Genomic DNA, 21,716 nt, shown 5'->3' with positions numbered 1-21,716 from the left:
AAATCTTACTTTGAAAGGGCAAATATCTCACTTCCTGTTGGATTTAGGTCGGGGTGTCAGCGCGTGATTTTTAGGTCTTGATGAGACGAACACGCCACTTTTGGTTTCATGTTTCTCTGACGTTCCTACAGGCCGTGCCATTTTTGTGTGCCTAGGTGGCGCTAGAGAGCCCATTTTGGCACTTAGGGGTTAATGTCACCATTTTATAAAATTTTTCACCGGTTCTGATGTGCGTGCCAATTTTGGTGAGTTTTTGAGCATGTTTAGGGGGTCAAATTCCAGTTCAAAGAGGCGGCGGAAGAAAGAATAAAGAATAAAGAATAAAGAATAATAATAATAAACACAGCAAAAACAAGAGGGTCCTCGCCTTTGGCGAGGACTGCTCCTTGAGCAGTCCTCTGCCTCTAGGCTCGGTCCCTAATAATAATTAAAGCTGCAAGCAGCGTTGGGAGGGACCTCGGCCCCCCGCCGTCGTCCCCCAGCTCAAGTTGCAGACCTAAGCCATGTGACCTAATGAAACTTTGACATGTGCGATGATCAAACAACACACACACACAAACACACACAGGCCTGTGTCTGTCAGAGTGAAGCCATTGTTATGCTAATTAATGACCACGTACTTAGGTGACAGCACAGGCACTTCAAGTTCAGTTTGACTAATGACTAATGATAACAGAATCAGCAGGATGCATTTGACACCACAGCAGCAACACAACCACACACACCACACTATCCAGGCACCGCTGTGATAGAAGTTGACCTGCAAGACAGTTGAACACAAAGGCTCTGGAGAAGAGGCCGAGTTACTGATATGCAGTACGGCAGTTAGTGACAAGCAGAGAGAGAGAGAGGGAGAGAGAGGGAGAGAGAGGGAGAGAGAGAGAGAGAGAGAGAGAGCGAGAGAGAGCGGGGGGACAGGGAGTGGAGTGTGTGTGTGTCTGTGTGTGTGTGAGTGTAATTGTGTCGCTAAAAATTGCAAATTATGAGCTGCAGGTTGCTTTAAGGTTACATTATTTTTTTTCTCCATGTCTCTCTCTCTCTCTCTCTCTCTACATATATATATATATATGTATATAAATATATATATATATATATATATATATATATATAATATAATATATCTCCCTGTCTTTCTCTCTCATACATACACCCACAATGAATATTTGGTATGTATACTCTGACTAGGAGTTAAAAATCAAAAAAAAAAAATTAATATTTTTATGGTTGTTTTTCAACAAAGACAAAAAAAGTCCTGAAGGGGAACAGTGTCTATTTTTATTGAAAATAGAAACTGCCCCAAAAATGATAATGCATCAAAATTGGTGTTGTTATTTATCATTCACATATCACAGACTGTGATAAATAAAATAAAAAATCCATCCAACATTTATTATATAGTTAATCTTAATTCATGTTTTTTTTTTCATTAAAGTAACAGTGACTTCATGTAAATAAAATGGCAAAAATATTGTTAAAAACCACAAAAGGAATGAATATTAGATAAGAATAAACTGAGAACAAGTAGCTTAAAAGAATTAAGCAAAAAATGTAGAGAAATATGTTAATATTTAATATTTTCTGTTGTTCACACTGTTCGAAGGACAGGTGAGATTTTTTAGAAGGGGGCCCGCAGGGTTAAAAATGCAAGGTTCTTATGAAGGTGGTGTGAGCTTATAATTTGAAACTTGTAGACACAAGCCATGTGACCTAATGAAACTTTGACATGTGTGATGATCAAACAACATATCCATATTCATTTGAAATCATGTGACCTAGTGAAAGCTTGAGTGATATGTACTGGCTGCTTTGAGGATCTAAGTGCAGCAAACAGACACAAATATATACTAAGACCTACAAATGTTGAATTAAAATCTGATTGTATACATATGTAACACTAATCATATGTGTATAATAACACTAGAAGTATGACACACACAGACAGACAGACATAGACGGCCGAGTTCTCAACATGCAGAGAGGGAGAGACGAGAGAAAGAGGACAGAGGGAGGAGAAGGAGAGAGAGAGAGAGAGAGAGAGAGAGAGAGAGCAGCTTAGCAGCAGCAACATATGTCAGGTTATGCCACAGCCTGAGGGACAACCACCACAACACCCCACACACCTATCTATATTTACAGTCCTTGTAACTCACAATCTACATTTTTCTTTATTCATTTTTTTTCTATATTATATATTGGTGTATTGTATTGTAGATTGGTGTATTTTGTATTATATATCATATATTTAATCTTTTTATAGTTTTCTGACTTACTTTTATTATTGTACTTTATTTGTAAATTTTAATGTCTTTGGCAATATTGTTAATCTACAGTCATGCCAATAAAGCTTATTGAATTGAGAGAGAGAGAGAGAGAGAGATAGAGAGAGAGGGGGGGGATAGGGAGTGGAGTGTGTGTGTGTGTGTGTGTGTGTGTGTGTGTGTCTCTGTGTGTGTCCGTGTCTGTCTGTGTGTGCCATACTTCTCCTGTTATTACACACATATGATTATTGTCACATATGTATACTATCAGATATTAATATATCCTTCCCATGTTGTACCACAATAGCCAGGATCATAAGTCAAACTCAATTTTAAAAACTGTAAAGGGTTCTTATGAAGGTGGTGTGAGCGTATATTTTGAAAGTTATAGACATAAGCCATGTGACCTAATGAAACTTTGACATGTGTGATGATCAAATCAAACCTCTGTCGTTTTTATATTTATTTGTTTTAATAACACTGTGCACAAGGACCAGACTGTCAATCTGTCAGATCAGCTCTGAAATGTTTAATGCTCATAATATGTATGTCTTATTGTTTACATTTTAAAAATCTTTATGACGCTTCAAAGACGTACTATCAATGACTAATAATCTCTATCAATGATGTTATTAGTCACACTGATGGAACATAATTCCTATAGCCTAATATTGCAAATTATTTGTTAATATTTCTGAGTGAGCAATGGTGCAACATTGCAGAGTCTTTAAATTTACTACATCTGTAACTGAAATACTGTCACTGAATGCTGTTGAGTCAAGAAACAAATATCGATCAATCAATCAATCAATATCACAAATCACAATTTGCCTCACAGGGCTTTACAGCATACAACATCCCTCTATCCTCAGGACCCCATGAGACAGAAGGGGAGACAGAGAGAGATGCAGGAGAGATGATCATGACAGTAGCTTACAACAACATTAATGAAAGCAATAATATTAAAATTATAATTCTAGCAATTGTGGTACAATATGTTGAATTAATATCTGATAGTATACATATGTGACAATAATCATATGTGTATAATAACAGTAGAAGTATAACACACACAGACATAGACGACCGAGTTAGACATGCAGAAAGGGAGAAAAGGGAGAAAGAGGACAGAGGGGGGAGAGAGAGAGACAGAGAAAGAGAGGGGGGGGGCAGGGAGTGGAGTGTGTACAATATGTTGAATTAATATCTGATTGTATACATATGTGACACTAATCATATGTGTATAATAAAAGGGAGTGGAGTGTGTGTGTGGGTGTCTCTCTGTCTGTGTGTCTCTGTGTGTCCGTGTCTGTCTGTGTGTGCCATAATTCTACTGTTATTACACATATGATTATTGTCACATAAGTATGACAAAGTTTTAGGAATGAGTTTGGTAAATGTTATACTGTCATGTCTGTGTGACCACACACACTTCACTCTGACAGTGTGTCAGAGTGAAGCCTTTGTTATGCTAATTAAGGACTGCATGCAGCTCACACACAGAGCAGAATGGCTTGAAACTTTCTCAAACAAATCTTTCCAGATTCCAAACCGTGGGTCCCATCTTCAATCTGAAAGCATCACCAGATAGATAAATTTGTTCTGAACGCAAACATATAAAGCTTGTATGTCTATGGACTGAAAAATGTCACCTTAATCACAAGTTTACAATGTGTTGGCCCTCATCTTTTCTTCCAGAGATCATCATGAGGAGTTGTGTCCTGCACCTTCTAACGCTTCTAAAATCCAAACTGTTCAAGTTATGACAAAGTCCTTCACAAGTAATGTTCAGCAGGGGTAGAGCTGTAATTTGTGCAAGTTTGAAGCAGTTATGATAAACGGTGTAGGAGCAAATAATTTTTGATCGACAGAATTTGTGAAAAACGTCACCTTACATTCAAATAACATCACACACACAAACACACACACAGGCTTGTGTCTGTCAGAGTGAAGCCATTGTTATGCTAATTAATGACCATGTCATTAGGTGACTTCAAGCTCAGTTTGACTAATAAGTAATGATAACAATATCAGCATGAGGCATTTCACACTACAGCAGCAACACAACCTCACATGTCACCAGCCAGGCACCGCTGTGATAGAAGTTAACCTGCTGCACATTTCTTTGTTACTCAGGACTGTCTTAAGTTACTGAATTTTTGCAGATGAGTCATTACTTTGAGCATCACTTTTTGTCTTAACGTTCAAATATTACACTGCACAAATTCATCCTCAGCTCAAATCAAACCTCTGTCGTTTTTATATTTATTTGATTTAATAACACTGTGCACAAGGATCAGACTGGCAATCTGTCATAGCAGCTCCCAAATGTTTATTGCACATAATGTAGCTTACAACAACATTAATAAAAGTAATAATATTATAATTATAATTCTGGCAACTATAGTACAATATGTTGAATTAATATCTGATTGTATACATATGTGACACTAATCATATGTGTATAATAACAGTAGAAGTATGAGAAACACAGACAGACAGACATAGACAGCCGAGTTCTCAACATGCAGAGAGGGAGAAAGAGGACAGAGGGGGGAGAGAGAGAGAGAGAGAGAGAGAGAGAGAGAGAGACGGAGGGGGGATAGGGACTGGTGTGTGTGTATGTGTGTGTGTGTGTGTGTGTCCGTTTCTGTCTGTGTGTGCCATACTTCTCCTGTTATTACACACATATGATTATTGTCACATATGTATACCATCAGATATTAATATATACTTCCCACATGTTGTACCACAATAGCCAGAATCATAAGTCAAACTCAATTTTAAAAACTGTAAAGAGTTCTTATGAAGTTGGTGTGAGCGTATATTTTGCAATTTGTAGACATAAGCCATGTGACCGAATGAAACTTTGACAATTTGTGATAGAAGTTAACCTGCAAGACAGTGGAGCACAAAGGCTCTGAAGAAGAGGCCGAGTTACTGACATGCAGTAACAGGACACGAGAGAGAGAGAGAGAGAGAGAGAGAGAGAGAGAGATGGGGGGACAGGGAGGGAGAGAGAGAGAGTTTGCTGACATATTGACATATCTCACATGTTCACATACTTCCTGTTTGTGGCAGACAAAGTTACAGATTGCACTCAGTATACATAATGTTGTATGCATCAAAAACACAGCATTTAATTTTTCTGTCAATTACATCAAAAGAAAGGTGTTTGATGAGACTACTGTGTTGTTGAATGTAACATTTCCTCAAAGATGTATATTCTTTCCTGATGTTTGTAACACTGTTACTGACTTGTACTTGAAATGAGGTGATTTACTGCAACCTCCAGGTCGGTCTCTTGGGTTCAGAGACATAAAATTGATAAAATACATGGAAATACTTTTAAGGTCATTTTAAAGTAATTTAAAACCTCATGTGTGTGTGACCACACACATACACACTTCACTCTGACACACAGACTGTCAGAGTGAAGCCTTTGTTATGCTAATTAAGGACTGCATGCAGCTGACACACAGAGCAGAATGGCTTGAAACTTTCTCAAACAAATCCTTCCAGATGCCAAACCGTGGGTCCCATCTTCAATCTGAAAACATCACCAGATAGATAAATTTGTTCTGAACGCCAACATATAAAGCTTGTATGTCTATGGCCTGAAAAATGTCACCTTAATCACAAGTTTACAGTGTGTTGGCCCTCATCTTTTCTTCCAGAGATCATCATGAGGAGTTGTGTCCTGCACCTTCTAACGCTTCTAAAATCCAAACCGTTCAAGTTATGACAAAGTCCTTCACAAGTAACGTTCAGCAGAGGTAGAGCTGTAATTTGTGCAAGTTTGAAGCAGTTATGATAAACGGTGTAGGAGCAAATAATTTTTGATCGACAGAATTTGTGAAAAACGCCATCTTACATTCAAAGACCGACAGCTCACTTCCTGTTGGAGTTAGGTCAGGGGTTGCAGCGCGACATTTGTAGGTCTTGATGAGACGAACGAGACAGTTTTGGTTTGGTCTTTCTAAGTGGTTCCTACCCGTCACACCGGGCATTTTAGTGTGTCTAGGTGGCACAACAAATCCTCAGGAGGTTTTGGCGCACATCACCTGAAACGCGCCATAACATCCAAACCATTCTAGTCATGGAAAAGTTACGCACAATAATTGATAAGGACACGTTGAACAATAATCTGTGTGAGTTTGAAGCCGATACGATAAACGGTGTAGGAGGAGATGTTTTTTAAAGGAATTTCTTTTTTTTTAGGAAAAATCTTACTTTGAAAGGAAATAGCTCACTTCCTGTTGGATTTAGGTCATAGGTGCGAGTGCGTGATTTGTAGGTCTTGATGAGACGAACACGGCTGTTTTGGTTTGATCTTCCTACGACGTTCCTACTGGCTGCAGCGGCCATTTTAGTGGTCTAGACAGATAGGTGGCGCTACAGAGCCCATTTTGGCACTTTTCAGATTAATTTTTTCATTTTAAAAATTTTTTCGCCAGTCCTGACATGCGTGCCAATTTTGGTGAGTTTTGGAGCATGTTCAGGGGGTCAAATTCCAGTTTAAAGTCGCGGCGGATGAAAGAAAGAAACAATAATAATAATAATAATAATAATAATAAACGCTACAAGAACAAGAGGGTCCTCGCCCTTCAGCCGAGGTCCCTAATTAAAGCTGCAAGCAGCGTTTGGCGGGACCTCGCCCGTTTCGGCCTCCAGCGAATAATTTTGAAATATCACACATATTGCCACAAACATCAGAAAATCCTTACAGAGCTGAACGTTTTGATGTTTGAATGCTTTCTGTAGCGGTAGGTATGTAGAAGTGATGTCACAATATGCAAATTAGATGAATCAATTTATTCCCAGCAGAGTCCGCTTCCTTTATTTTGAGGAACAGACAACAAAAACAGGACAAAACAAAAGAAATCTACTGTGTAAATATGTTGATTTTCTGAGATTTATGAAATCCAATATGGCCACTGCCTAGTGACGTAACAATATGCAAATTAGATGAGTTAATTTACTCCTATCACACTCATTGTGTCATCATGAATAGTTTTCTCATTTACAGTATGCCTTTATCTGTCACCACTTTGAAGCCACAGCCTTTTGAAGTGTTGAAATGAAAATGGAATATTTTCCTCAATTAACTCTGGCACCTAAAGGGTTAAAATGGAGATGCTGCCCCTGTCATGTCTGAATGTAAGATGTAGACACGCACAGACATCATGTTTCTGTGAGTTTGTGTGTGATAGCGGTTGCCATGGTAATTAAGTAAGAGCACCTGGCAGACAGACAGAACACAGAGAGACATCTTTTAGTGGAGATTTAACTCCTCGAACAAGTTCTTCCCATTCCCAAACCGTTGGTCCAATCATGAAAATAATGTGATGATGAGAGAGATAAAGTTATACAGAAGATCTGTTTAGTAGCAGTTGAGGTGGCATGTGTGCATCTTTAAAACTGATAAAATAAACGATGTAGGAGGAGATGTGTTTTCTTGAGACCACGTTTGAGGCAAAATCTTACTTTGAAAGGTCAAATAGCTCACTTCCTGTTGGAATCAGGTCCTGGGTGTCAATGCGTGATTTGTAAGTCAAACACACCAGTTTTGGTTTGATCTTGATACGACATTCCTACGGGCTGTAGTGGCCATTTTAGTGCGTCTAGGTGGCGCTAGAGAGCCCATTTTGGCACTGTAGGGGTTAATAATGTGTGTGTTCTGTTTGAAATGAAGTTTCTGCTGCTGTAATCTCTCCTTTAAAGATTGTGAGACACATAGACAGAGAGCCCTGTGGCTGTGGCTGTGTGTGCAGCCGTTGTCATGGCGATTAATGACTTGTTTGCACCTGTGGCACACACAGACAGCTAAGGAGAGCAGCTCACCAAAGGCTGTTTATAATGGGTTTTAACTCCTCGAACAAATGCTTTGCATGCCCAAACCGTTGGTCCAATCAAGAAAATAAAGTGATTGTGAGAGACAGCCACTTCTCGTGAACGCACGTGCCGCATTTTATATTTCTCGAGTCAAAAATGTGGTCAGGGGAGCGAGTTTAAAATGTGTTGCACCTAAGCTGTTTCCAGAAATTTCTCGTCAGACTTTACATGGGAGTGAATGAGAAAATAATGGGCGCTCCCTTTGCTTTGGAGCCACTCAGCAAAAATGTGTACGTGTGAGAGATTCCATGTCAACATATCTGTGAGCTGGACAAATTTTCCTACGTTTTGTGGTATAAATTGTGTCTGTACAGTGAAAATTGTGGCCATGGCAGCGAGTTAAAGACAAAAGTTTTAGACGATTTTTAGAGCCCTCTCCACTCTAGCTCACAGCATTCCGTGCAATACACACCCATTGTAAACTGAGAATTTCTCCACTTTTGCTCATGGTACTTTGAGAGGCACAGATCAAAAATGATAAAAGATATGAAAAAGATGAAAACATGAGTGAATAGATGAGACCTGTGGCAACATTTGAGAGTTGGAATGGAGTCTGTAGCACAAAGTATGGAGACGCTGTAAATGCTAGAAAAAGCCCGAAGATTGGTCTCCTTCTCCCCCCTGCTGCCATTCATTTCCTATGGGACAGCTTTCGAAGATCGTCAGGACATTTTTCTGACATCTCACCTTATGGAGGCCACAAAATCCAAACGAAGCGAGTAATGAAAAAGTTACGCACAACTTTTGATTAGAAGGAGTTGATCTGTCATCTGTGCAAGTTTGAAGCCGATTGGATAAGCGGTGTATGAGAAGATGATTTTTTAGGAAAGGCAGTTTTAAGGCAAAATCTTACTTTGAAAGGGCAAATATCTCACTTCCTGTTGGATTTAGGTCAGGGGTGTCAGCGCGTGATTTTTAGGTCTTGATGAGACGAACACGCCACTTTTGGTTTCATGTTTCTACGACGTTCCTACAGGCCGTGGCGGCCCTTTTGGTGTGCCTAGGTGGCGCTAGAGAGCCCATTTTGGCACTTTAGGGGTTAATGTCATGATTTTATAAAATTTTTCACCGGTTCTGATGTGCGTGCCAATTTTGGTGAGTTTTTGAGCATGTTTAGGGGGTCAAATTCCAGTTCAAAGAGGCGGCGGAAGAAAGAATAATAATAATAATAATAATAATAATAATAATAATAATAATAATAAACGCAGCAAAAACAATAGTGTCCTCGCCTTCGGCGAGGACTGGTCAGTGAGAAAAAATGCGGCAAAAACTATAGGGAGGATCCTCGCCTTTGGCGAGGACTTCTTTGTGAGTAGTCCACTACTGTTGGGCCTGTCGGCTCCTTGAGCAGTCCTCTGCCTCTAGGCTCGGTCCCTAATAAACGCTCCAAAAACAATAGGGTCCTCGCCTTTGGCGAGGACTGCTCTGTTTTATGGCACACACAGACAGACACGGACACACAGAGACACACAGACAGACAGACACCCACACACACACTCCACTCCCTTTTATTATACACATATGATTAGTGTCACATATGTATACAATCAGATATTAATTCTACATATTGTACACACACTCCACTCCCTGCACCCCCCCTCTCTCTCTTTCTCTGTCTCTCTCTCTCTCCACCCTCTGTCCTCTTTCTCCCTTTTCTCCCTTTCTGCATGTCTAACTCGGTCGTCTATGTCTGTGTGTTATACTTCTACTGTTATTATACACATATGATTATTGTCACATATGTATACTATCAGATATTAATTCAACATATTGTACCACAATTGCTAGAATTATAATTTTAATATTATTCCTTTCATTAATGTTGTTGTAAGCTACTATCATGATCATCTCTCCTGCATCTCTCTCTGTCTCCCCTTCTGTCTCATGGGGTCCTGAGGATAGAGGGATGTTGTATGCTGTAAAGCCCTGTGAGGCAAATTGTGATTTGTGATATTGATTGATTGATTGATCGATATTTGTTTATTGACTCAACAGCATTCAGTGACAGTATTTCAGTTACAGATGTAGTAAATTTAAAGACTCTGCAATGTTGCACCATTGCTCACTCAGAAATATTAACAAATAATTTGCAATATTAGGCTATAGGAATTATGTTCCATCAGTGTGACTAATAACATCATTGATAGAGATTATTAGTCATTGATAGTACGTCTTTGAAGCGTCATAAAGATTTTTAAAATGTAAACAATAAGACCTACATATTATGAGCATTAAACATTTCAGAGCTGATCTGACAGACTGACAGTCTGGTCCTTGTGCACAGTGTTATTAAAACAAATAAATTAAAAACGACAGAGGTTTGATTTGATCAGCACACATGTCAAAGTTTCATTAGGTCACATGGCTTATGTCTACAAATTGCAAAATATATGCTCACACCACCTTCATAAGAACCCTTTACAGTTTTTAAAACTGAGTTTGACTTATGATTCTGGCTATTGTGGTACAACATGTGGGAAGTATATATTAATATCTGATGGTATACACATGACAATAATCATATGTCTACAATAGCAGTAGAAGTATGGCACACACAGACAGACACGGACACACACACACACACACACACACACACTCCACTCCCGATCCCCCCCCCCCCCCTCCCCCCTCTCTCTCTCTCCCCCCTGTCCTCTTTCTCCCTTCTCTCCCTCTCTGCATGTCGAGAACTCGGCCGTCTGACAGACGTCTGTCTGTGTGTGTCATACTTCTACTGTTATTATACACATATGATTAGTTTCACATATGTATACAATCAGATATTAATTCAACATATTGGTTTAGACTTTAGAAGTGTTAGAAAGTGCAGGACACAACTCCTCATGATGATCTCTGGAAGAAAAGATGAGGGCCAACACACTGTAAACCTGTGATTAAGGTGACATTTTTCAGTCCATAGACATACAAGCTTTATATTTTTGCGTTCAGAACAAATTTATCTATCTGGTGATGCTTTCAGATTGAAGATGGGACCCATGGTTTGGGATCTGGAAGGATTTGTTTGAGAAAGTTTCAAGCCATTCTGCTCTGTGTGTGAGCTGCATGCAGTCCTTAATTAGCATAACAAAAAACTCGCACACATTATTCTTCAACGTGTCCTTATCAATTATTGTGCGGAACTTTTTCAATCCTCAAATGGTTTGGATGTAATGTCGTGTTACAGGTGATGTGCTCCCAACCCTACTGAGGATTTGTTGTGCCACCTGGACCCACGAAAATGCCCGCTGTGATGGGTAGGAACCACTTAGAAAGACCAAACCAAAACTGTCTCGTTCGTCTCATCAAGACCTACAAATGTCGCGCTGCAACCCCTGACCTAACTCCAACAGGAAGTGCGCTGTCGGTCTTTGAATGTAAGATGGCGTTTTTCACAAATTCTGTTGATCAAAAATTATTTGCTCCTACACCGTTTATCATAACTGCTTCAAACTTGCACAAATTACAGCTCTACCCCTGCTGAACATTACTTGTGAAGGACTTTGTCATAACTTGAACGGTTTGGATTTTAGAAGCGTTAGATGGTGCAGGACACAACTCCTCATGATGATCTCTGGAAGAAAAGATGAGGGCCAACACACTGTAAACCTGTGATTAAGGTAACATTTTTCAGTCCATAGACATACAAGCTTTATATGTTTGCGTTCAGAACAAATGTATCTATCTGGTGATGCTTTCAGATTAAAGATGGGACCCACGGTTTGGGATCTGGAAGGATTTGTTTAAGAAAGTTTCAAGCCATTCTGCTCTGTGTGTCAGCTGCATGCAGTCCTTAATTAGCATAACAAAGGCTTCACTCTGACAGTCTCTGTGTCAGAGTGAAGTGTGTATGTGTGTGGTCACACAGACATGAGGTTTTAAATTACTTTAAAAATGACCTTAAAAGTATTTCCATGTATTTTATCAATTTTATGTCTCTGAACCCAAGAGACTGACCTGGAGGGTTGCAGTAAATCACCTCATTTCAAGTACAAGTCAGTAACAGTGTTACAAACATCAGGAAAGCATATACATCTTTGAGGAAATGTTACATTCAACAACACAGTAGTCTCATCAAACACCTTTCTTTTGATGTAATTGACAGAAAAATTAAATGTAGTCTTTTTGATGCATACAACATTATGTATACTGAGTGCAATCTGTAACTCCCTCTGCCAAAAACAGGAAGTATGTAAACATGTGAGATATGTCAAAATGTCAGCAAACACTCTCTCTCTCCCTCCCTGTCCCCCCATCTCTCTCTCTTTCTCTCCCCCCTCTGTCCTCTTTCTCCCTTCTCTCCCTCTCTGCATATCGCTAACTCGGCCGTCTATGTCTGTGTGTGTTATACTTCTACTGTTATTATACACATATGATTAGTGTCACATATGTATACAATCAGATATTAATTCAACATATTGTACTATAATTGCCAGAATTATAATTATAATATTATTACTTTTATTAATGTTGTTGTAAGCTACATTATGTGCAATAAACATTTGGGAGCTGCTATGACAGATTGACAGTCTGATCCTTGTGCACAGTGTTATTAAATCAAATAAATATAAAAACGACAGAGGTTTGATTTGAGCTGAGGATGAATTTGTGCAGTGTAATATTTGAACGTTAAGACAAAAAGTGATGCTCAAAGAAATGACTGATCTGCAAAAATTCAGTAACTTAAGACAGTCCTGAGTAACAAAGAAATATGCAGCAGGTTAACTTCTGTCACAGCGGTGCCTGGCTGGTGACATGTGAGGTTGTGTTGCTGCTGTAGTGTGAAATGCCTCCTGCTGATTTTGTTATCATTAGTTATTAGTCAAACTGAGCTTGAAGTCACCTAATGACATGGTCATTGATTAGCATAACAATGGCTTCACTCTGACAGACACAAGCCTGTGTGTGTGTTTGTGTGTGTGTTGTTTGATCATCGCCCATGTCAAAGTTTCATTAGGTTACATGGCTTATGTCTACAGCTTTCAAAATATACGCTCACACCACCTTCATAAGAACCCTTTACAGTTTTTAAAACTGAGTTTGACTTATGATTCTGGCTATTGTGGTACAACATTGGGGAAGTATATATTAATATCTGATAGTATACATATGTGACAATAATCATATGTGTATAATAACAGTAGAAGTATGGCACACACAGACAGACACGGACACACACAGACACACAAAGACACACAAACGCACACACACACACACACTCCACTGCTTGGCCCCCCCCCCCCCCCCCTCTCTCTCTCTCTCTCTCTCTCTCTCTCCCTCCCATCTGTCCTCTTTCTCCCTTCTCTCCCTCTCTGCATGTCGCTAACTCGGCCGTCTATTTCTGTCTGTCTGTGTGTGTCATAGTTCTACTGTTATTATACACATATGATTAGTGTCACATATGTATACAATCAGACATTAATTCAACATATTGTACTATAATTGCCAGAATTATAATTATCATATTATTACTTTTATTAATGTTGTGTAAGCTACATTATGTGCAATAAACATTTTGGAGCTACTCTGACAGATTGACAGTCTGATCCTTGTGCACAGTGTTATTAAAACAAATAAATTAAAAATGACAGAGGTTTGATTTGATCATCACACATGTCAAAGTTTCATTAGGTCACATGGCTTATGTCTACAGCTTTCAAAATATACACTCACACCACCTTCATAAGAACCCTTTACAGTTTTTAAAATTGAGTCTGACTTATGATTCTGGCTATTGTGGTACAACATGTGGGAAGTATATATTAATATCTGATAGTATACATATGTGACAATAATCATATGTGTGTAATAACAGGAGAAGTATGGCACACACAGACAGACACAGACACACACAGACACACAGAGACATACACACACACACACACACACACACACACACACACACACTCCACTCCCTATCCCCTCTCTCTCTCTCTCTCCCCCCCCCCCACCCCCGTCCTCTTTCTCTCGTCTCTCCCTGTCTGCATGTTGAGAACTCAGCCATCTATGTCTATGTCTGTGTGTGTCATACTTCTAGTGTTATTATACACATATTATTAGTGTCACATATGTATACAATCAAATATTAATTCAACATTTGTAGGTCTTAGTATATATTTGTGTCTGTTTGCTGCACTTAGATCCTCAAAGCAGCCAGTACACATCACTCAAGCTTTCACTAGGTCACATGATTTCAAATGAATATGGATGTGTTGTGTGATCATCACACATGTCAAAGTTTCATTAGGTCACATGGCTTGTGTCTACAAGTTTCAAATCATAAGCTCACACCACCTCCATAAGAACCTTGCATTTTTAATCCTGCAGGCCCCCTTACAAAAAATCACACCTGTCCCCTTCGGAACGGTGTGAACAACAGAAAAATATTAAATATTAACATATTTCTCTACATTTTTTTGCTTAAATCTTTTAAGCAACTTGTTCTCAGATTATGCATATCAAATATTCATTCCTTTTGAGGATTTTCACAATACATTTGCCATTTTATTTACATGAAGTCACTGTTACTTTAATGAAAAAAACATGAATTAAGATTAACTATATAATAAATGTTGGATGGATTTTTTTTTATTTTATTTACTGTTATTATACACATATGATTAGTTTCACATATGTATACAATCAGATATTAATTCAACATATTGGTTTAGATTTTAGAAGTGTTAGAAAGTGCAGGACACAACTCCTCATGATGATCTCTGGAAGAAAAGATGAGGGCCAACACACTGTAAACCTCTGATTAAGGTCACATTTTTCAGTCCATAGACATACAAGCTTTATATTTTTGCGTTCAGAACAAATTTATCTATCTGGTGATGCTTTCAGATTGAAGATGGGACCCATGGTTTGGGATCTGGAAGGATTTGTTTGAGAAAGTTTCAAGCCATTCTGCTCTGTGTGTGAGCTGCATGCAGTCCTTAATTAGCATAACAAAGGCTTCACTCTGACAGTCTGTGTGTCAGAGTGAAGTGTGTGTGGTCACACAGACATGACAGTATAACATTTACCAAACTCATTCCTAAAACTTTGAAAGAAATGCCTGATACCAAAAACCTGTAAATACAAGATATCCTGGTGAAACTCTTTCACCTCATGAAGAACTGGAATACATGCAGTCCTGCTCACTTTCTCCACTGACATTAACTAGTATATATTAGTGTGTGATTGCTGCACTTAGATCCTCAAAGCAGTTAGTACATATCAGTCAAGCTTTCACTAGTTCACATGATTTCAGATGAATATGGATGTGTTGTTTGATCATCACACATGTCAAAGTTTCATTAGGTCACATGGCTTTTGTCTACAAATTGCAAAATATACGCTCACACCACCTTCATAAGAACCCTTTACAGTTTTTAAAATTGAGTTTGACTTATGATTCTGGCTATTGTAGTACAACATGTGGGAAGTATATATTAATATCTAATAGCATACAAATGTGACAATAATCATATGTATATAATAACAGTAGAAGTATGGCACACACAGACAGACAGAGACACAGACACACACTCCACTCCCTGCCCCCCCCCCCTCTGTCCTATTTCTCCCTTCTCTCCCTCTCTGCATGTCGCTAACTCGGCCGTCTATGTCTGTCTGTCTGTCTGTGTCATACTTCTACTGTTATTATACAAATATGATAAGTGTCACATATGTATACAATCAGATATTAATTCAACATATTGTACTATAATTGCCAGAATTATAATTATAATATTATTACTTTTGTTAATGTTGTTGTAAGCTACATTATGTGCAATAAACATTTCAGAGCTGCTCTGACAGATTGACAGTCTGATCCTTGTGCACAGTGTCATTAAAACAAATAAATATAAAAACGACAGAGCTTTGATTTGAGCTGAGGATAATTCATGCAGTGTAATATTTGAACGTTAAGACAAAAAGTGATGCTCAAAGAAATGACTGATCTGCATAAATTCAGTAACTTAAGACAGTCCTGAGTAACAAAGAAATATGCAGCAAGTTAACTTCTATCACAGCGGTGCCTGGATCGTGTGACGTGTGAGGTTGTGTTGCTGCTGTAGTGTGAAATGACTCCTGCTGATTCTGTTAACATTAGTCATTAGTCAAACTGAACTTGAAGTGCCTGTGCTGTCACCTAAGTACGTGGTCATTAATTAGCATAACAATGGCTTCACTCTGACAGACACAGGCCTGTGTGTGTTTGTGTGTGTTTGTGTGTGTGTGTTGTTTGATCATCACACATGTCAAAGTTTCATTAGGTCACATGGCTTACGTCTGCAACTTGAGCTGGGGGACGACAACGGGGGGCCGAGGTCCCTCCCAACGCTGCTTGCAGCTTTAATTATTACATAGCTCTTGTGGGTGGCGATAATGTATCTGGTTTATACCCGCCATGTATGAAGAAGCATAAAGTGCTGCTCTGCAGCAGCATGTGTGTACACAGTGTGCACCAAGTAGAGATGAGGTGGTAGCAGGACAGGAGAGGTTCCGCGTTGAAGAGAGGCCTTCGGCCAAATTGACCTAACCATGACTTAACGTGATATTTTCTGCCTGTCAGGAACAAAGGCAATTAAAGGGACAACAAGACTGGGACAATCATGGATGAACTGGATAATGTTACAGTTTCAATTTTAAATGGTATGTCATGTCTAAGTGTTATAAATGCACTCTAATGTGAATTATTAGTTTAAATTACAGTGCATGCTTACATCTCAAAAACAAAATTAATTTAAACAGTTTTACAAGAATAGATACCAAATATTTAAATTGTATTGTATTTAAATTTTATTATGGAAAACACAGAAAACGACAAGAGTACAACACGTTAAGTTAAATACAGGTAAATATATAATTTTGTAAAGCTATAGACAGTTTTAATTGTAAAAGGTTTGTTTATGGCTGTTTCTGTAGCTGCCGGCATTGATGAGGCCTTACTCCACACCCTCAGTCGTGATGATTTGAGAGACCTTTTTCCTGGGCCAGAGCACTTTCTCAGGAGGAAACGAGTGTGGGCTGTTATTAGCCCAGAGATAACTGGTTACCCACTTTGCCCTGAAAACACCTACAGTAGCACAAGACCTGTTGTATTTAAATGAGTCTGATTAACTCTTGCAATTTTTTTTTTTTTTTACACCCTTACCTAGGATCAGAATCCCACCTTACCAGACAAAGCTGGCCCTGTTGACACAGGACCTGTGTCGTCACCTGGAGGAATGTCCCCAATCTTCCCCCAGGCATCCACTCCTTTAGTGAAGAAAACCCCAAAGAAAACCCTACAGCTTCCCAGTCCTCCAGAATATGTTGTCTACACAGACAGTGAGTTAGAGCAAGTGCGTAAACACTACTTTGAGATGGTCTCCACTGGCAGAGAGGGGGAATGTATTATGTCCAAAGAGCTGAGATGCAGGCTAGTGAGGAACACTGTCACCAGCATGATTTCCATCTTGAGGAGCAAGGAGAGGAAGTCCGATACCCTACCAGGCACGAAATCACTGCAATGGCTAGGAGACTAGTGGAGTATTATCCCATGCTACAGGATGAAGACAAAACGCATGTAAGTGATTAAAATTTCTGTTATATTTTCTGTTATATTTCTTGCACTTGTAGCACACAGTCCAGTGTGTACGTTTTTATTTTTGACTGACATTTTTTTTCTCAGTGAGTTTTTTTTTTTTTTTTTTTTTTACCACAGATGACCATTTTCAAGAATCTTCTCAAGAGGCTGCAGAATGTGAAGTCCCCACAAAAGAGGCAGGGGCCCACACCTGTGAGAGGCCATTCAAAGAAAAGGCATCAGATTGACTTCGCAACAAGTGACAAGGAGGGAGAAGATTATGATGCAGACTCAAGTGGTGGATCAACAATTATTTTGCATCAAAGATCTGGGAGCAGTTCTGATGATAGCCTCACTTCATGTAAGTGGAAACAGAATTTTTGTTATAACATGAAGGTTAGCAATATTACGATAGCATTGGATATCATGATATATTTCGTACATTGATGTTCTATATTTTAATTGTGATTGCTCCTTGATTTACTGTAAAGTGACATGATTTGTCATTTCTTTTCATTTATTTGGCTCTCAGAGCACAGGGAGCACACATTACTGAGTGTGTAACATACATTTACAGTACTGTGTGTGGTGGGGCTTAAGGTGATCTCCTTTATCAATATATCTTATCGTTTAATTTTCTGTCGTAGAAAACAAACTGCCACGTCTATGTAAGGGCTAAAATAATCTGTCAGTTTTGGTTTAATGTTACACTTGCTGTTAAAAACCAATAGTGTCATTGATATTTATATGTCCGATACCAATTACTGATAATTGTTTTCTGTTATTGTGGAGAGTCAGGATAGTCTGGCAACCCAGGCCAGACATTACAACACTCTGCAAGCGATGTACAAGAAATCAAAACCCAACCAAGATGCTGTCTCCCAACTCCTTGACCTTGAGTTTGAAGCAAGAAGAGCCTTCATTGACTGTAATGTCCTGAAAGAAGAGGACAGGCCAACGAAGATCCTGGATGCATATCCATGTTTCAAGGAACTTCATCATGTAAGCAAGTAACTTATCTTGACTTATCCACAAAGCAAGTATTGTTGCTGGTATTAAATTGTATTTGCATTATAGGTGATGGATGAGCTGCGTCGGATCCTGGATAAGGGCAACAAGAAATTCACTGATGAAGTAAAGAAGAGATGGGAAGACTTCTGTGCCAAGGTGCAATTTTACGGTGTTTGGAAGAAAGTGATGAAACCACCTATGAACATGGATGGAGGTAATTTGGCATTTTGCTGTCTCTAATGATCTGTGCAGCTGCTTCCTCAGACCTGGGTGTAAATAGGATTGTGTATGTTGATGAAAATAAGAATTGTCTATGACCTTACTATGAACCTGATAATAGTCATGTTTAGGAAAGGTAACCAAACTAAAATTTGATTTGTTCTATTCTAGTGGAACACGCCATAGAGCTGGTCAGGGCACTCCCCACACTCTTTCCTTCACCAGCTGCACCGCCTAAGAAGATCGGACATGCCAGTGAGGCATTGCTTCATGTCCTTCAGGTGAGAATTGGTTCATATTTTGTCACATTGGACATTTGTTGTTTGTCTGTAGAAGGGCTTTTACTTTGTACTTTCATCTTTTGTTCTTTCTCTAATGATGCGTTATCTCTAACAAGTACGCCAGTATTTCTCGACATATGTGGTGGCCGACACTCGTAAAACTGACGGAGGCAAGAGCCATTCTTTCATAATAATTTCAGTGGCGCATGTTTTTGCTTTTTCTGTAGGGCATATTTCTATCAGTGACCCTATCTTTATAAAAGAAAGCAGTCTGCTTTCATATACCACATGCTATACCATATGCACAAGCTAGAATTCAATCATAGTATATCTATGTACATGTATAGCATATGGCTATACATGTACTTAATGTTGTCATGAAGATTTCCTCTTTTAAAATGCGCATACTCTTGTAATATGTGATATAATTTACTTTATTTTTTAGGAAAAACATATTAAAATAATCCCCCAATAAAAATTCCAGAATCTATAAATATGCAAATACACATTTCATGCACATTTCTGAATTTTTCTCACTGGACACAACATGTCTCCTACTTCACTGTAAAGTCCATTCTTGGTGTCCTGAAGGTTTCAAGTTTCCATATCAGACTTGTGAATGTTGAATATTACCAGGAGTGACTCTGATGTCACTAATCATACTTGCAGGCCCACCCCTTAAAATCTGATGTTAAATGAGCACAGAGACTTTCTATTTTCAGCAGATGAATGTGAAAACAGCCTCCTGTCAAACTCTGCTAATACATCATTCTGCACTGTGAAAACCTGTAGGAACAAGAAGAAAAACATAATTTTGATAATTTCTTTTTTTGTGTAGCCAACAGAGGATCCCACCATCTACCTCCAGAAGAGACCTCTCTCCAGCCCTCTATTGCTCTTTGATGGGTCCCGCTGTCTGGTCGCAATCGGAACCACTCCCATCACCACATTTGCCAAGGAAGAACTCGGTGAGGGTCTACTGTATCTGATGGCTTACTACTACACCATCCACCTTACATATCCAAGGTGTGTGGCAACCACTGACACAGTTTCAGTGTTCAGTGTCATGACGTTGTTATGAAGTACAAGAGAAAACATTGAAGATGAAAGTTGAAAGTCTTCCTTTGGTTCATAAAAAAATATTTCTGATGGCTTTTCTTTCTCAACCATCAAAACATATGTGCTACAAATGTTCTGCATGACAGCACTTTATAGGGCTGGGTTTCAGTAGTAATTATTAAATAGTTTTAGATGTTTAAGACATTTAATTAGGTTTGCAAACGTGGTGGAACACAAAAGCACTGCATTATTGTACTAGTTTTGAGTGATGTCATGTCACATTGTGATTGGATATTTACTTGCAAAGCTTTTATTGCACTTAAAGTAATATGAGTATGAGTGTAGTTCAAACTCCAGTAAGTTCCTTCACCTGGTTTGGCTCGGCTGCATGTGCAGCACACACATGCAGATTGCATATCTGTATTCCTTCAGAGTTCAATATCACCTGCAAAATGTAAGGTTTATTTGGAAATAGTGAGTGGGATTTGAAAAGGCTCCCATCAATGATGTCATTTTTGAAACTGACCGAATAATATGATGTATGATCAAGTAGCTTTTTAGCATCTCTCAACTTAGAGTCTGTGCTAGCCCTTTCTATTTCATGGTACTGTGTAATGTGTTTGTCCTTTCAGTAAAACGTTTTTGTCAAAATTCTCTTACATTTCATCAAAGCTACATTACCTTTGTCACTACCTTGGCCTCTCATGATAAAAAAAAACTAAAACAGTCTTCTGGGCAAATGTTGGTATTGTTGAAGATCATGCTGTTTCTGTTGAACAGTACAGAGAAAAATGCATATGTTCAGTTTCACTTAATTGAAATAGTTCAGATACAAAGCCAACCCCTTCCTTGAACCCAGCAAGTATGTGTTACGCAAGTGTGTCAACTTAGGTCAGCTTTGACCTAAACTTTGGATTTGTGTTTTGTAAAGTATATTTGTGGGACTGTACTTGATCATACTTCACATTATCCAGTCAGTTTCAAAAACGTGTCTATGTTGCATATGTATGCGTGTATAAGCCACTTTACTTTGACTGTGTGTTGTATGCCTTCAATCCCCAAAAGTTTTGCTGTAATGTACTCCATATTTGTCACTTCTGAGACAGGACCCAATTCCTTCTCAAGTACAAAATTGGGATGCTCAGTGCCCATTTCATTTTGACAACATTCCAAAATTAGACAGTTTATTTTTGCAGTGCGCAGGTTATTACGCACATCATTCTTGAGGTGGTGCATCAGCAGTATTGTCTCTGGAGTGCAGCAGTATCAAAGTGCTCTTCTGAATACCTTGAGGTACACAATAAAGAGGATGTTCGAAAGACAAGTCTTTGGACTTATTAAAAACATTTATGTGGTAAACAGTTCATTGTATTGTTTTGAATATCAGATTTACAAGACTTTGGGTTTGAATAGAGATCTTTTAGCATATGAAGTTGCTGT

General features: G+C 38.8%; 1 protein-coding gene across 2 annotated transcripts in view; it reads left to right on the top strand.

Moving 5' to 3' along the window:
• Positions 1-21,484, top strand: part of LOC125898020 (uncharacterized) — a 39,390-nt gene extending 17,906 nt beyond the window's left edge. Inside the window, exons 1-6 of one of the 2 annotated variants that reach the window (XM_049591625.1) lie at positions 16,760-16,790; positions 17,297-17,706; positions 17,845-18,708; positions 18,784-18,931; positions 19,108-19,217; positions 20,056-21,484. In XM_049591625.1, coding sequence (XP_049447582.1) covers positions 18,550-18,708; positions 18,784-18,931; positions 19,108-19,217; positions 20,056-20,298 — 660 coding nt within the window. In that variant the 5' untranslated portion in view covers positions 16,760-16,790; positions 17,297-17,706; positions 17,845-18,549 and the 3' untranslated portion in view covers positions 20,299-21,484. Of the gene's footprint in view, positions 1-16,759; positions 16,791-17,296; positions 17,707-17,844; positions 18,709-18,783; positions 18,932-19,107; positions 19,218-20,055 lie in introns of those variants that run through there. The other variant, XM_049591624.1, reaches the window with a different exon arrangement.
• Positions 21,485-21,716: the final 232 nt, after the last annotated feature.

This window comes from Epinephelus fuscoguttatus, linkage group LG12 (genome assembly GCF_011397635.1).
Source record: "Epinephelus fuscoguttatus linkage group LG12, E.fuscoguttatus.final_Chr_v1".
In the NCBI taxonomy this organism is placed as follows: Eukaryota; Metazoa; Chordata; class Actinopteri; order Perciformes; family Serranidae; genus Epinephelus; species Epinephelus fuscoguttatus.
Note: the sequence above shows the minus strand (reverse complement) of the source record. Positions and strands in the feature narration are given on the sequence as shown.